The 15,538-nt window shown below is 36.7% G+C and overlaps 1 protein-coding gene across 1 annotated transcript in view; it reads left to right on the top strand.

The window, feature by feature from the left end:
- Window positions 1-15,538, top strand: part of P3H2 (prolyl 3-hydroxylase 2) — a 157,303-nt gene that overhangs the window by 131,278 nt on the left and 10,487 nt on the right. Inside the window, exons 5-13 of the mRNA XM_054585122.1 lie at window positions 573-715; window positions 1,047-1,136; window positions 2,746-2,786; window positions 4,458-4,552; window positions 11,221-11,348; window positions 11,872-11,967; window positions 12,540-12,690; window positions 13,517-13,634; window positions 14,546-14,621. Coding sequence (XP_054441097.1) covers window positions 573-715; window positions 1,047-1,136; window positions 2,746-2,786; window positions 4,458-4,552; window positions 11,221-11,348; window positions 11,872-11,967; window positions 12,540-12,690; window positions 13,517-13,634; window positions 14,546-14,621 — 938 coding nt within the window. The remainder of the gene's footprint in view (window positions 1-572; window positions 716-1,046; window positions 1,137-2,745; window positions 2,787-4,457; window positions 4,553-11,220; window positions 11,349-11,871; window positions 11,968-12,539; window positions 12,691-13,516; window positions 13,635-14,545; window positions 14,622-15,538) is intronic.

Below are 15,538 nucleotides of genomic sequence, written 5' to 3'. Positions count from 1 at the left end.
TTTGTAATTTTAATAAATGTTGCCAATTTTTTCTCCATGGAGTTCATTTTTCCTTGCTCATCAACAGAATATATTATCAAATTGTCAGATATTCACCAATCCATTAAGTGAAAATTGATTTCTCAATATGGTTTTACTTTCCATTCATCTTATTAAGAAAGTGAGAGAGAGATTGAGCATCTTTTCTTATATTTAAGAATAATGAATAGAATTTGGATTGCTGAAATTAGTCTTAGGTATCACATTATCAAACTCAGTATGAAAATCAGAATTAACTCCTAAAATTTAACTCTGTGTATCTGTATTAAATAATGTAAGTTGTCAGCACACTCCAGGCTGAAACTTTTGATAATTTGTGCAAAATACAGAACACCAAAGCAGACCAAAAGAAATACCTTTGGAATACCTGAAATCATGTTTCTTTCATCTACCTGTACTATTTCTGATTACTTAGCTTCACCTTATCGTCCCTTATTGGTGTTTAATGCTGACTTCTCATAGACATGTTGAAGTTCAACATCCTTTAGACAGACCTAGGCTGACTCTAATGCCTCGACAACTTGGTCTTTTAGTTGGTGAAAATGTGAAAGCCCTGGAGTGTGCCAAGGCCTATCTTCTCCTCCATCCAGATGATGAGGATGTCCTGGACAATGTGGATTACTATGAGAGCCTGCTGGATGACAGCGTGGACCCGGCATCCATTGAGGCCAGAGAGGTGAGACCAAAGTCCTCAGAAGAAACTCTGAACTCTGCTAGGTGCTGTAGGGAGAGTTAATAAAACTACCAACACTGCATTTAAATATACCTAACAGTTTAGTAAAGGTTCTAGGACTCTGTCCTTTCAAATTGTACTAATGCCAGAAGCATATTTGTCTCACGTGTGCTAGCTTGTAACAATATGTTGAGATGGAGTCTTTTTTCCAGCTCTGCATGTGTATTTTTTTTTTGCTTATTATATCTGTCTAATGAAAACTTCCACTTGAAAATTTGTCATATCTCTTAGTTGTTATTTAAATTAAAATTTGTCTTTCATTTTTGTTCACTAGGATTTGGCAATGTTTGTGAAACGTCATAAACTGGAATCAGAACTAATACAATCAGCTGCAGAGGCCCTGGGATTTTCATACACTGAGCCGGTAAGAGCAAAGAGGAAAAAAGGAAAATTTTTTAAAAGAACCATCCAGGAGACTTATTATTTATAATTTTATGATCAAGCCTCATTTGTTGAAGATTCCAATCTCCTGCCTTAACAAAAACTAGAGATGTGCTTAAGCGTGTGTGTGTGTGTGTTGGGAGGGGGGTGTTGTTTACTCAATATAAGTGATAAACTTTAGAAGCTGTAGATCCCTGAGATCCAAAGTCAAAAGCAAAAATAGTTGGATAGAAGAGAAGTTATTTTGTACATGAAATGTATTTGCCTCAACTTTGTTTTATTTCCTAAATGATGGCTGCAATATTTTGTATTTTCTCTTAAACATTTAAAAGACTTCAGAAAGAATAAAATCAATCAGTTATACAACACAACATGCTGACTTTCTTTTACTTGTCCATGCTGTCTCCTAACCATTCTTTATATGAAGACATACCTTTGGCAGAACTAGTACTGTAGTATATAGATATCTTTCTGTTTTGATTTTTATTTCAGAAACCATAAGTAATTTTGATATGTCTACAGCTTCTAAAATTATTTTAGCTACATATATACAGTTGATGTACAATAAATAAACTCCTCCTGATGTTGAACATTTGATTTATTTTCTCTTATACTTAGTACATTAAGCATTTTTTTCTCTCTTCGAGCTACACTGTTTGAATAAATTCCCAGGAGTGGGATTACTCTGCCATCAAGGGATATGAGAAGTTTTAAAGTTCTTAAAATTGCTTTTCTGTGAGTGTTTTCTGACACCTTTATTGCTCCTAACAATACATAAAAGTACCAGTTTACTACAAAAGTCTCAGCAATGAGAAATAACATTTTAAAGTCATTAGTGTTAATTATATATTATTTAAAATATGCCACATCATTGTTACTTTAATTTGTATTCCTTTAACGACAAGCAAAAACACTTTCACATATTATTATAAATTACTTTTCCTCTAATTTGAATTGTCTAGGCATACATTTTTTTCATTTATGTCATTTTTATAAAAAGCACTATTTGCAAAATATCCTATTTGTAACATACCTTTTTTTTTTTATCTCTGTCTTAGTTATGTCATGTTTCATTGGCACATTTTAAAAATTAGGTTAAAGTTAATTTACCAATTCTAGTGTAACATTTCTAATAGTTTTATCTGGTCCTACCTATGATTTTTTTTTTCAAAACTTCATTTTCCCAAGATACCCCAGAAAAAGCAACTTAGTTACTTTATTGTCCTGTAGAGAAGATCAATCAAGCTGGACTCTTTGTTTTATTCATAAAACATGAAGTAATTAGACTGAATGATTTTTTGAATGTCTCTCTGATAATAAATTCTAAATCACTTTCTTGGACAAAACAATGGGTATCCAAGGTAATTCCATGCAATTTTTTACAAATCTGTACATTATCTTGTATTTTTCAAAATTGTATCAACCTTAACCTTTCTTTTTATTATTTTTAAATAAAAAATGTATCTTTATATGCTATACAAGTTTCATAACATTATAGGTCTTTTGAATGTTCTAAGGGCATTCTATTTATGTAAGTTATGTTTTAGTGACAAAACTACTGAATTTCTTTTTTTTTTTTTAATTTAAAACAGAATTATTGGATTCGATATGGAGGAAGACAGGATGAGAATAAGTGAGTTCTCCATTCAGAACACCAACTGTGTATCTTTTAAATTTTTTTCAAAAGTATAATATTTCTTTAACTTTTACAAATTTTTTCAATTATGGTTGCCAGATAGTATGGAATTTAGGGGGATGGATGAAAAAGATGAGAGGATTCAGGCGTACAAATTGTCAGTTGTAAAAACAGTCATGGGGATGTAAAGTATAACATAAGGATTATAGTCAATAATATCATCATAACTATGTATGGCATCAGATATGTAGTACACCTATTGGGGGGATAACTTCATAAGTTATGTAAATGTCTAATCACTATGTTGTACACTTGAAGCTAATATAATATTATATGTCAACTGCTTTTCTTTCCAGTCATAATAGGGTTTATTTCTTTTTTTTTAATTGTTGTTCAACTGTTTATTTTTAATGAAAAGAAATGCTTAGAGTCATACCTATTATAGGAAACATAGCTCTATGAATAGGCAAAAAGATATAATTAAAAGAGTTCTAAACTGGGAATTAAGAGCTCTGCATCCTGCTCTCAGCTGACCCTGTCCCTTCTGTGTAACCTTGAGTAATATTCCTCTGTGGGTCTCATGGTTCTTCTCAAATTAAGGAATTTGATCAAGTGATCTCTGAGGAATAAACATTCTAAAATTCTAAAGAAGACAAAATTGGATTTTTAAAATTTATTAGTCCAATAAAACTATGATGTTTTCTTGTTAATGCTGACCTCCCTCACTGTGTTTGAAAGCAAGAAGCTCAGAAAGCTTTACTGCAACCTAAAATATTAAGTGTCACTAACTCAATTAAAAATGAAGATAACTTATATTTTGAAATGATAGAAGTCAAAAATCAACTTACATGTTATAAGCAGTTTAAGGAATCAGAATGTTGGGGTTACATATCTGAGGTCACATAGACTAGCCTATTCATTTTCAAATTCTAAAGCTGAGGGTCTGACAAGGCCTAAACGACTCTCTTAGAGTCCCACACCAGATCTTCTTACTCAAAAATCTCAGTCACTAGACTTCAAGGACTCAGCTTCAGGGTGGCCTAGAATTGTTGTAACAGATCCAAGAATGCATATGTACATTTGGATGTGTTCAATCTGTGTATATTAAAAGAACATCATACAACTGTAACACCAATTAAATGTAATTAAAAAAAAACAGTGGATGCAGAAAGACTTAGGAAAAAAGAACATCGTGCTATCCTTTGTGTATTTGCAAAGTTTGACACAAACTTGTGTCTTCTTTTGCAAAATAATAGAGAACACTAGGACCTGATTCATTTCAATTCAGTCATTGTTCAGTGATGAACACTTTATGTTAAGGACATATAATGTGACACTCTGAGCATTATACAGATGCACATGATAATTTTTTCCTACTCTGTTGTGATTCAAAGTCTAAAATTAAGGGGGTTAAGTTATGGATACAATGAACTGTAATAAAGGTTACTAAGAAAACCTAGAGAAGTAAAATAGAGCTCACTCATTGGAGAAAGAGAAAAGAACTTCGTGGAGGCAGTGACATTTAATTTGATCTTGAAAGATAAGTAGACTTCTGTACAACAAAAATATAAAATATGGAGTCATAGACTACCTTGATAAAGTATCCTTTTGCCTTGGAATGTCTTTATTCAATGGGAAATTGCTATTTCAACTTTTTTGAGTGAGCAGGGTCCCTTCAGGGGTAAATGCGGATGGGGCAGAAGTTCATGGATTGTCAACGGGGAAAAAATCATCACACAAGATAGACCGAGTCCTAAGAGAGGGTAAGTATCTGTGCACGTTTACTTTTAGAAGGAGGGTAAGGGTAGGATAGGACTTGATCAGTTCTTATTCAGATCAAGGCAGAACCCACTTTCTCTGGAAAACAAAAAGAAGGACTAAGCTACTGCAGTTCACGGAATTCTGAAAGCAAGGCTTAAAAACAAGAATATCTCAGATTTGTGTATCATCACCTTTGGTTTCCAAGGAAAGGACTTCTTTTTTCGAGAATCCTGCGAGCCAGACAAGGATGGTATGATCACTGCCATTCTCAGTTGAGTACCTGAGGCTTAGAGAGGTCACATGGCTTTATTTCTCTCACATTGAGAGTGAGTAGAGCTAGATAATATGGAATAGACTGTGTATTAGAGGAACTTGAAGAGACAGATTTCAAGGGATACTAGATTAGTTAATCTAAGATGTTTGATGCTCATATGTCTGAGTAAGGCTAGGAGAGAAAAGTAGAATTTAGGTTGAATTTACAAAGATGTAGAGGGAGCCATTCTAATGGATAAAACAAATAGAATAAAGGCATAGAGATAGAGCAGAGCATCATATGGCTACTTAAGTAAGATCGAAATCAGTGGAGACATAGGTGGAGAGTTGCCAAAAGTAGTCTTTAAATACATTCAAGCATTGTTATTATAATAAATTATTAGCAATAGTAGTACTAATTTCATAAGTACTCTTTAACAATTATTATTCATTTTTGATAATTTTTCAAGCAAATTTCCTTTTTATCTATTTAATTTTTTTTACATTAAATATTATTTTGTATTAGTTTCAGGTGTAGAGCATAGTGATTAGACAATCACGCACCCTGCAATACAGAGTTCCTTTTAATACTGATGGCATCTCATGTGAGAAAAGTATCCCCACTTCGCAGACGAGAACAATGAGGCTAACGGAGATTTAGTGCCTTGTCCAAAGTCTCATAGCTCATGAAGGTTGAACAGCCATTTAAACCTAGGCTTTTGAGTCCAAACCCCATGTTTGGATTCACCTGATGATGGAACATAGAATTGCCTAAATATTCAAAATGTACCTCATTGATTAAATAATTGCAAAATTGGAAGAGGTTTTCAAAAACCTTTGTTGAGAAAAAGTACAGTACTCCTTTCCCAGACAGGAAGCTTGTCAGCACATCCTTCCAGCTGATCTGAAAATTACTGACTCTGTACAGCTCATATTTCCAAGCCTTTTCCTTCCTTATCTTTCAAGTCAGTGTGAGGCAGTAAACAGGATAATATCCTCATCTAATTTAACCTGGACCTTAATTTGTAGCTACAAAGCCCAAGTTGTTTCACAAGTGCCAGAGAGCTTCTTTGTCAGCCAGAGGTCATGTTGCTTTTTAAGCAGAGAAATCGCCCAGGAAGTACGTGACAATAAGCCAGAACCTCCCTGTAAAGGTTTGGGAAACTCCAGGAAAGTTGCCAAATTTCAAAGCATTTTTTTTTTTTCTGGCTACCAAAATATCTGATGTCCAGCGACTGACTAGGAAGATTAATGGGAAGAGTTAAAAAGAAGATTACACAGGATGGAGAAAGATCATGTTTGGCTGGCTACCAAATTCTATCATCTCTGCAGAATTTACTTAGTTGAATTAGGCTAATGGATCTTAGGATGTTCTCTGGGAATCCACTGGAAGGCTTTCTGTGCAGTCACTGGAGACTTAAATAGTGTCTAAATTAAGAACAGTGGTAGACAGAGGCAAAGTTCCCAATCAGAAAACACTTTCCTATCTTAGGCTGAAAGCAGATGTCATAGAGGCAACAAATGATGCATGGTTCACAGGGTAGAATATATTCCAGCCTTTCTCATTTTCCACGAAGAGATTGTCATCTACTCTGGTTACCTAACAGTAGTTAGTCATTCTCATATTGGATGGCTCCCAAGTATTAAGATGGGAGTGGCCCAGGGTGACTCCAGTCCATGGAACATACATGTTGACTTCCAAAAATAAAAAATAAAAACTCTCACTTATCCATTCTCCTTACACCCATTAATTTTCCAAAGGTCCTGCTCTATAATAATCCCAGAGTCAGTGGGCTAGTGTGGAAATAATTTGGGACTTGGAATCAGGAGGCTGGGTTTCTTGGATTGCCTTAGTCTGACAGGCTCTGAAGTGATGGATGAGTAGAGACTTCATCTCCCAGGGCACTATGCCCCTCATCTGTAAAACAATGATAGCAACTGTTGGAAAAGATGAACGTGAAAAGTCTTTTGTAAACTTTAAAGGTTTGTGCTCATATAAGGGCTTGTTAGTCAGTATACCCCTGTCATGACTTTATGACATTGCAGTATTTACAACAAAATGATTTTTTAGCAATGAGACAATGATAATGAGCACAAGGAGTATTTTCCTAGATGATCCCTCCTTATTGCAACTGGAGAGTCAGAGCCAGGCACATACTTTATGAATGAGAAAAGAATTAAGTTGTTTAACTAAATCTCCTTGGGCTGTGGTTAAGGGTTGGCTGAAGCTGTCAAGTCAGGCCCCAGGAACCACAACTTATTGGACTACATTTTTATTTTTATTTTAATGCTTTTCTCAGTCTAGTGTGCTACTAGTCATTTGTAAGTTGGTCAGCTTGTATTTTTGAATGGCAGGGTTTATTTTTCCTCCTTTTTTCCCCTCTTTTGGTTAGTGAGTGGGCAGTTAGTTGTTTTTTGTGAAATGTATGTGTGGGAAACCTCTTTATAAAATGACACAGTGGTAACCGTGTCAGCTACATGAAAGGTAGACTTCTAGTACAGATTCTGCCCAAACCTGTTTGGGTTTAGGTATTTAATACTCCATTTACCTTCTGCTCCTTCACCTGATCTACACCTGTTACTTATGGCATGGTTGGGGGGATTATCACTATCTCAGTAGCTCTCTTTCAATACACTCCATTATGTTTATTAGGATGTCTCACTCAGAACTTAATATACCAAGCATATATTTCTAATTCAATAATAATTGTAATAATAACAAATATTTATATAGAGCCTAAGAATGCTAGGCATTTTTCTAAATGTTTTTATTTTAGCTACTTTTAAAGTTATATTTTTAAAATAAGCTAATTATATTTAAAGTAACCCATTCTGAGTGTAGAAGACAAGGAAATCATGGCAAAGTACAAACCAACGTAGTCTACAAAAACTTTTGGCCTATTTGAGTTTGATGTTAAAAAATGCTTTTCAGTGAACCTATGAGTATCTTGTCTTTCTTGTTGAAGGAAAACCTCTTTTTATAATTCTAAATAAGAGTTGAATATGCAGTTGACTTTTCCAAATACTTGAGGCATGGCCTCTATTTGGCTATGTATCTTAATTAACTATAGATTAGAGCCATCTTTCCCAAGAAAACTGTTTTATGTTAAGAAGTTCCATGATGGGAAAAAAGTCTGCTTGTTTTCTTTTTATTGCTAAGAAAAATATTAGCACAAATATGGCAGCCTAAAATAACATATGTTTACTATTTCACAGTTTCTCTGTGTCAAGAGTCTGGGGAGAGCTTAGCTGGGGTCTGTTGCTTCCAAGTCCATTATAAGGATACCATCAAGTTGTTGACCAGGGCTGCAATCTCTTCTAAGGCTTGACTGAGAAACTATTTTCTTCCAAGTTCAGATGACAGAATTTGGTTCTTAAAGGATTATTGGACTGTGTTCCTCAGTTCCTCATTGGTTGTTGGCTACAGGGTGCCCTCATAGTTGGTTGGTTGTTTTTGCCTGTCCCATACAGCCATGTGCATTAAATTGTAAGCTGAGAAGGCTGTAAACTGAGTCCGCTAGCAAGATAGACATTTCAGTTTTATGTAAGGCAATCACAAAGGTGACATCTCATCATGTTTTCCATATTCTATTGGTTAGAAGCAAGATCCAGGCCCTTACCACACTTAGAAGCAAGTTACACGAACCTATGAATACCAGGAGGCAGTGATCTATAAAGTCCATTTTGGAGTCCTTCTGCCATAGGAAGGAAGGAAGGAAGGAAGGAAGAAAGGATATTGTGCTGAGTTAAGGGTGAGAACTACTACATATCGTATTGATACTTAGGATGTTCATAACGCCTATTTAAGAAGTCCTCTTAAATTTTCTTTAACCCAATACTTCCCAAACATATTTAATTAAGAAACTCTTTTTTTATCAAAAACTTTTCTGTAGAAAAATGTTTGACAAATATTGAACTACAGAAAAATATATATATATTTTTTCTATTCATCCAAAAGATTTGGTACTAAAACTGGGAGCTTGTTGGTATATTTCCAAAATCCAAGGAATTTTGTATTTATAAATTTTGATGACAATTTAAAAATGAGAGGGGCAACTAGTGGGTCATGTGAATAACCACCTATAGCCAAACACTGCCATGAGATTGCAAACTTCATTGGGTGTAGGTGCAGTTACCATCACATTAGCAGCACTTAATAATATTCATTGGTTAAGGACAGTATCAGTATGGATGGACCTGGAGAATAATACACTAAGTGAAATAAGCCAGCCAGAGAAAGACAAATACCATGTGATTTCACTCATATATGGAATGTAATGAACAAACTGAACTTACAAGCAAAATAGAGACAGACTCACAGGTAAAGAGCAGGATGGCAGCTAAGGGAAGGGAGGGGCGGGGGTGGAGGGATTGAGCAAAAAGGAAAAAGGACTCATGGACATAGACAACAGTGTGGTAATTATTGGGGAGGGGGAAAGAGGAATATAAAGAGACTAAATGGCAATGGAAAAAAATACAATAAAAAATAAATAAATGGCCCTGGCTGGCATGGCTCATTGGATTGAGTGCCGGCCTATGAACCAAAGGGTCACAGGTTTGATTCCAAGTCAGGGCATAAGTTGGGTTGAGGGCCAGGTCCCCAGTAGGGGACACTCGAGAGGCAACCACACATTTATATTTCTCTTTTTCTCTTTCTCCCTCCCTTCACCTCTCTAAAAATAAATAAATAAAATCTTTTAAAAACTAAAAAGATACATGAAACAAAGTAGTACAAATTTATAAGTAATGAACCAGATCATGGTCAAAATTCATCTTGGTACACTAATATCGTATAGTAATTTTAGTCAAGTTATGGTAGAATAAATGAGTCATTATACACCAAAAGTAGTAGAGGAATATTGGGTCAAAGGACCTGGGCCAGATCTGTTAATAGAATATTTACATGGAATGTAGCTTATTAGTTTCCACAAAATAGCATTGACCATTTCATTAATATTGTTTATTTTAATTTAGATGGTTTATGATCTTGCTTTTATTTAACCTTATAAATTGGTTTTGGTATCATAGTTATTTAAAACCACAAAAATAAATACTGTATTCATAATTTTATAATTGCAAATATGGAAGTAAAATTATGGTACAAATAGTTTGTTAACACCGTAGTTCATTAGGGAAAGTTTGTTTTAACAGATAACCATAATTACTAGAGACCGAGAAACACTGCCTCATCATTTTAGTATACCATTAACTGTGGCTTATAGTGACTCCTTTATCCTATCTGGACTAATAAACATGTAGTGCTGCTCCCTAATTTGACCAGTCTATTTTACAGCCATAGAATAGATACCAACTTCAATAGTCTTATCTTTCTTCAACTGGCATATTTTAGACCAGTGTGTTTGTGACTATTGCTTGACTGCGCAGAGGAAAGGAGTAGATGTGTCCTCTGCATCACTCCCTCCACAGTGAGCTATTGGTATTGACAGGCACATACCAGCTATTTTAGGAATATTAGCAATAGTAGAAAAACAGCGTTTTTCTTTTCTTTTCACTTTTCCAGTTCAAGATGGTTACACTCTGTTAAATCCGAAGATTTCTCCACCATCAAAGTTTTTGTTCTTTAGTCCTATTTCCTATGAGTACAAGACCTGTCAGGTCTAGATTTTATAATTTCACCACCTAAAACATGGCCCAAATACATCATTCTCTGAAGAGCCTCTGTGAGGCTAATTTCATAAAGCTATGGACTCTAAGCAGGGAGCAAGCAGGTGCCTACAGGAAACCATCTGTACAAAGAAAACCATATAAAGATATGCCCAGGGAGCAGAGTAGAATAAACATTGCAAAAGCAAGACCATAGAAGTGGTTTTCTATGGTTCCAGGTAGTAGTGGAAAGAAGAGTAGGAAGGAGTCGGATGACTGGGGTGTGACAGTTCTGATGGTGTGCGTTTACAAGCTGTGTATCCCAGTGAAGGCATCGCTCTCATACCCATGAAGCTGAGATGTTTATGGCATGCCTGGGAACATAGACACGTGATCAAGTAATTGCATGTGACGGTACACAGCAGTGGTCGGAACTAAGGGCTGTGGAGAAGGGTGGGTCCAGTTACTGAGAGACTTCCGAAAAGTCTTCCTGGAGGAGATCCTGTGAGATGTCCAGTCTGCTTTGCAGGATCATCACTGGAATCAAATGAAAGGATAGTTTATCAAACCCAAGATACCGCGCAAATGTGATATATTGTCATGACATTTTTTAAAAACCTGGTAGTCAGACAGACAGCTGCCTTTTTCCTGAATCCATATTGTGTTTGTCAAATTCCAAATTTGTCTTAGCATTCCTAAATATTTATGAGGAAATTGCCTCTCCTGAACTGCATACTGCAAGCTGTTGGGTGTTCTGTGCTTCCCTCTTCGGGGACAGAGGTAACAGAGAAGACGATGTGCTCTGTCCCTTCAGGTGGTCCTCTGCTCTACGAGAACATCACGTTCGTGTATAATTCGGAGCAGCTGAATGGGACTCAGCGGGTCCTCCTGGATAACGTCCTATCAGAAGAACAATGCCGGGAGCTGCACAGTGTGGCCAGTGTGAGGACCGGGGCGGGCGGGTGCCTGAGCTGGCCTACTGCGAGCCTGGAGCCAGAGAGCCAGGCCTGAGATGTCACTTTCTTTAGGAGAAAGACATTGGCTGTGGAGGCACTTCCATAGCCTCTGGGTTAAGGTGGCTTTAGTTTTTTCCAGATCTGGATATGGCTAGTGGATCTGAACTATTTAGTGGCCAGATTCCTAGGCCAGCCATCCTGCAGCATATGTGTGCCCTGCCTACCATATAAAGTTGCTGAGAAAACCCCATTATTTTCATCAATAATAAATAATATATTAATCATTTATATTCTACCTATGTCAACAGAAGTGGTGGTATTTTATAGTAAAAGTTAAATAATATTCCCTTTGACTGGAAAAATGAATGATAACGGGATCTTGGAAAAAGATGGGAATGGTTCTGGGCATTGACTTTGGTTCTTAGCTTTCTGGCAATCAACGCAGACAGGGAGACCTGGTGAATCTGTAGGTATCATTAAGAAAACATCTTCTTGTATCCTTCTTCCAGGGAATCATGCTTGTTGGTGATGGATACAGAGGAAAAACTTCACCCCACACACCCAATGAGAAGTTTGAAGGCGCAACTGTCCTGAAAGCACTCAAAGTAAAGTCTTACCTGGTCTTTGGTTTGGGTTCCTAAGTGCCAATCCAGGACCTTCTGTGAATGGCAGGCACAGGAAAGAGAAGAGCTTAGAATATAGTTTTACCAGGACAGTTGAAGTGAGCAAGTTTGAAATGGCACCTGCGTTGCTTTTAAATCTTCCTTGATTCTTCCATTCGGTCACCGATTTACCAAACTTAAATGTTTCCTAAATGTTTTTCTGACCAATAATATACAGCTCCTGCCCCCGCCTGCCCCTTCTCAAGGAGCTCATGGTCCCATGATGAAAACATACCGAAACAAGTAATGACTCTGTATTGCAAGTAGTGTTGTTAGAGAGGAACGAAGACAGTGTCATGAGAGAAGAGAGTGGTTAGCTTTCATGTTCTCTCGGTGATTAAGAAGGCTTATTTCAATGGTTCATTTTCCTAACCCAAATTCACAAGCATGTAGTAGTATTCCCACTAGTCAATGGAGAGATGTCTATTATATATTGGCTTACTGCAGCCTAGAGTCTGTTTTTCTCAAGCTCTCCAATCAATCCTGCGGTAACTAATGTTCTCCTTTTTCTTCAGTTTGGTTACGAAGGCCGAGTCCCATTGAAGAGTGCCCGTCTGTTTTATGACATCAGCGAGAAGGCTCGAAAGATTGTAGAATCCTATTTTATGCTGAACTCAACCCTGTATTTTTCCTATACACACATGGTCTGCCGAACAGCCCTGTCTGGTAAGATTCGAGTCTGAACTTGTTCCCTTCTACCCACAGTGAGAGAAGAAAGAAAGCAAAGCTCTATTACATGATACATGAATGGTCTAGAAGAGTTCTAAATTTCTAAAACCAAAGAAACTTAATTTCCCCTTCCCTCCTTTTCTCCTTTTTGTCCCCTAAATACCAGCAGATCGTCGCTCTGCCTAGTTTTCTTTTCAAACCAACTTCTACTTTCTTAAGGCACACAGAAAAGTGCTTTTCTGCCCTGGAGAACTAGGAACCTGGGACTTACAGTGTCCTATTACACCCACAGCATCCAGTGGTGGTGTGGAAGGAACTGTTGAAATAAATGTTCTTGAAAAGCCTGAGGCCCCCTCACTCCCTGCTGTCTTCATTTCTTCCCTAGATCTCCTCTTTTATCGCCTCCTGAGTAGGGGCAGAAGGGTAATGTCATAGGGTGAGGCTTGGACACTTGGAAAAGTTCCAGCTAACTCAGGTCTTATTTTTTTTCTGTACATTTTCATTTCATCCCCCTTCTATTGCTGCTCCACATGAAGTACAACCCATGAAATGCATGGAATGTCTATATGTCTATTTATATCAGTAACTTTTATAGCTGACGCAGCAGGTGTGACTTGCTCACAGTTTTACATCAAGCTCAGAGCAAAGCAGGGCCAGAGTCTCCGGACTGCTTACCCAGGGTTCTTTCATCTATTCTGCTCAGCTTTCTGCCTCCTCCAATTCGCAAGGGCACCAGCAGTGGGAGAAGACAGTCCTCTTGCAGGACTGCTGTTGGAGCTCACTGACCTCTGTCTCTCATCCTCCCCTGTTCCCTGCCTGGCAGGTCAACAGGATAGAAGAAATGACCTCAGTCATCCCATCCATGCTGACAACTGCCTGTTAGATCCAGAGGCCAACGAATGCTGGAAGGAGCCTCCTGCTTACACGTTCCGGGACTATAGGTACAGCCAGCACCTGCTTCAAAGCCAAGCTTTTGGCCAACAGTTATCAAAGACCCTTGGAATCTAGAAAGCCAATCTTTTCTGCTTGTCATCATATTCATCCCTAAAAGCAGAGACTCTCAAATGATTTTTTGAAGTGGCTGTCACAATCAAGGAGTGACTTCATCATCTCATATTTTTACCTTAAATCTATGCATGTTTTTGCATCCTATTCCACAAAATGTAAATTTTGTTTTAATTTAAAGATACTGTTTATATATATTTTTTATGATCACTTAGCTTTCACTGAAATATATCTTTTATGCAAAGGGACCTTATCATATTTCTTATCTATGCCTTCATTATACAAACTAGAAACTGGAAGCTCAGAGGAGAAAAATGTTTTCTCTTATTGAAAAATATTTTAGCCTGTAAAGAGAAGAGTCAGAAGTTATAGTCACCAGGTGTAGATAATGTGTTATTATTCCATGCTCTCTCTATACAGAAACAGTTACTGAGCGCCCCCTATCCACAAGGCTAGGCTACACCACTTGGAGCTCTCCAGCTATTTAGGAAAAAAATACATTGTTTATAATTACTAGTATGACAGGGAAGAAGAGAGTTTTAAGTAGTGTAGCCAGGTTCAAAGACCTAGATTAAATCCAGTTAGGTTTTCTTTGAAGGAATTAAAGTGCAAGATGAGCTGTAAACTATAATTAAAAATTTAACATAAGTGGAATAAATACTTCAAGGGTATGATCTAAACTACATGTGATCTTGCTCTTGAGGGTTAGGAGGGTTGGTTATTTCAATGTCTAGTTCAAAGGAAACTTAGTGATCATGCTGGTCAGTTCATTACCCGTCTTCAGTATTCTGTGGTAATATTGTTGTCACCATATAATAGTACAAACGATTCTCTGTTCTTCTTATAGTGCTCTCCTATACATGAATGACGACTTTGAAGGAGGGGAATTCATATTCACGGAAATGGATGCCAAGACTGTGACTGTAAGTAAACCTATTCTTGCATAGTTATTTAGTATCTTTTATCTCAGTCTTGCTACTTCCCAAAGACTGAAACTGTTGGATTTCAAATATTTCTGAGCTGGAGAATTCAAGAGGTGCAAAGAGGCTCAGTAAATGTATACATCATGAAAAGTAAGAAATGGAACCACCAATAGAAATCTTCTAGTCCATTTTAAAGATGGGGAAATTAAAGACTAGAAATATTAAGGATTCCCTAATCCTCACATAGCTAGTTCAGTTAGACGTGGAACTAGAACCTTAGCCTTCTGATTATTTGTCAGATAACCTGGTGGAAACATGAAAACACTAATTCCTAAGTCACCCAAGGCTAGGACAAGTCAAAAGATTCTATAAAGTGGCTTTCAAGTTACCTAGTATTGTACATACTTGGATTGATCATTGGCCTCCAGACCCCTAGTTATGAAAATTATATAAGTGCATGTATATATATGTGTGTGAATGTGTGAGTGTGTATTTGTATGATTGTGATTACAGGTAAGCCCATACCTGAAAATTGATATGTACACATTCTCATTCACGTATGTTTGTGTACATGTTCACATAACATGTTTTAGATGAGATTCTAAACATACCTTTATAGGTAAAAATTGAAAGTTAAATTCAACCACCGTCTTTCTAAGCAAACTGATTCTTTTTGAAAACCAGCCTGGAGAGCATTTATAGACCATATGGGCACCACCCTTTGGTCTTTAAGCCAAATAGTATATGTAGGGTAAGAAGCAGGTTTTCCAATGAAGGAGATAATTGAATTATAAATAGATTATGAGATACCTCTTTCTTCCATACAAAATCTAAATAGTTGGGACATTCATGCATGATAAACTTCAAAGGTTTTGCATTATATAAGCTATTTACACAATATTTCCTTAGTTTCTTGG

The sequence above is a fragment of the Pteronotus mesoamericanus genome, unplaced genomic scaffold, assembly GCF_021234165.1.
Source record: "Pteronotus mesoamericanus isolate MK-2021 breed Mesoamerican mustached bat unplaced genomic scaffold, CSHL_Meso_final contig_82, whole genome shotgun sequence".
In the NCBI taxonomy this organism is placed as follows: domain Eukaryota; kingdom Metazoa; phylum Chordata; class Mammalia; order Chiroptera; family Mormoopidae; genus Pteronotus; species Pteronotus mesoamericanus.
This window is presented reverse-complemented; position numbering and strand designations above follow the sequence as displayed.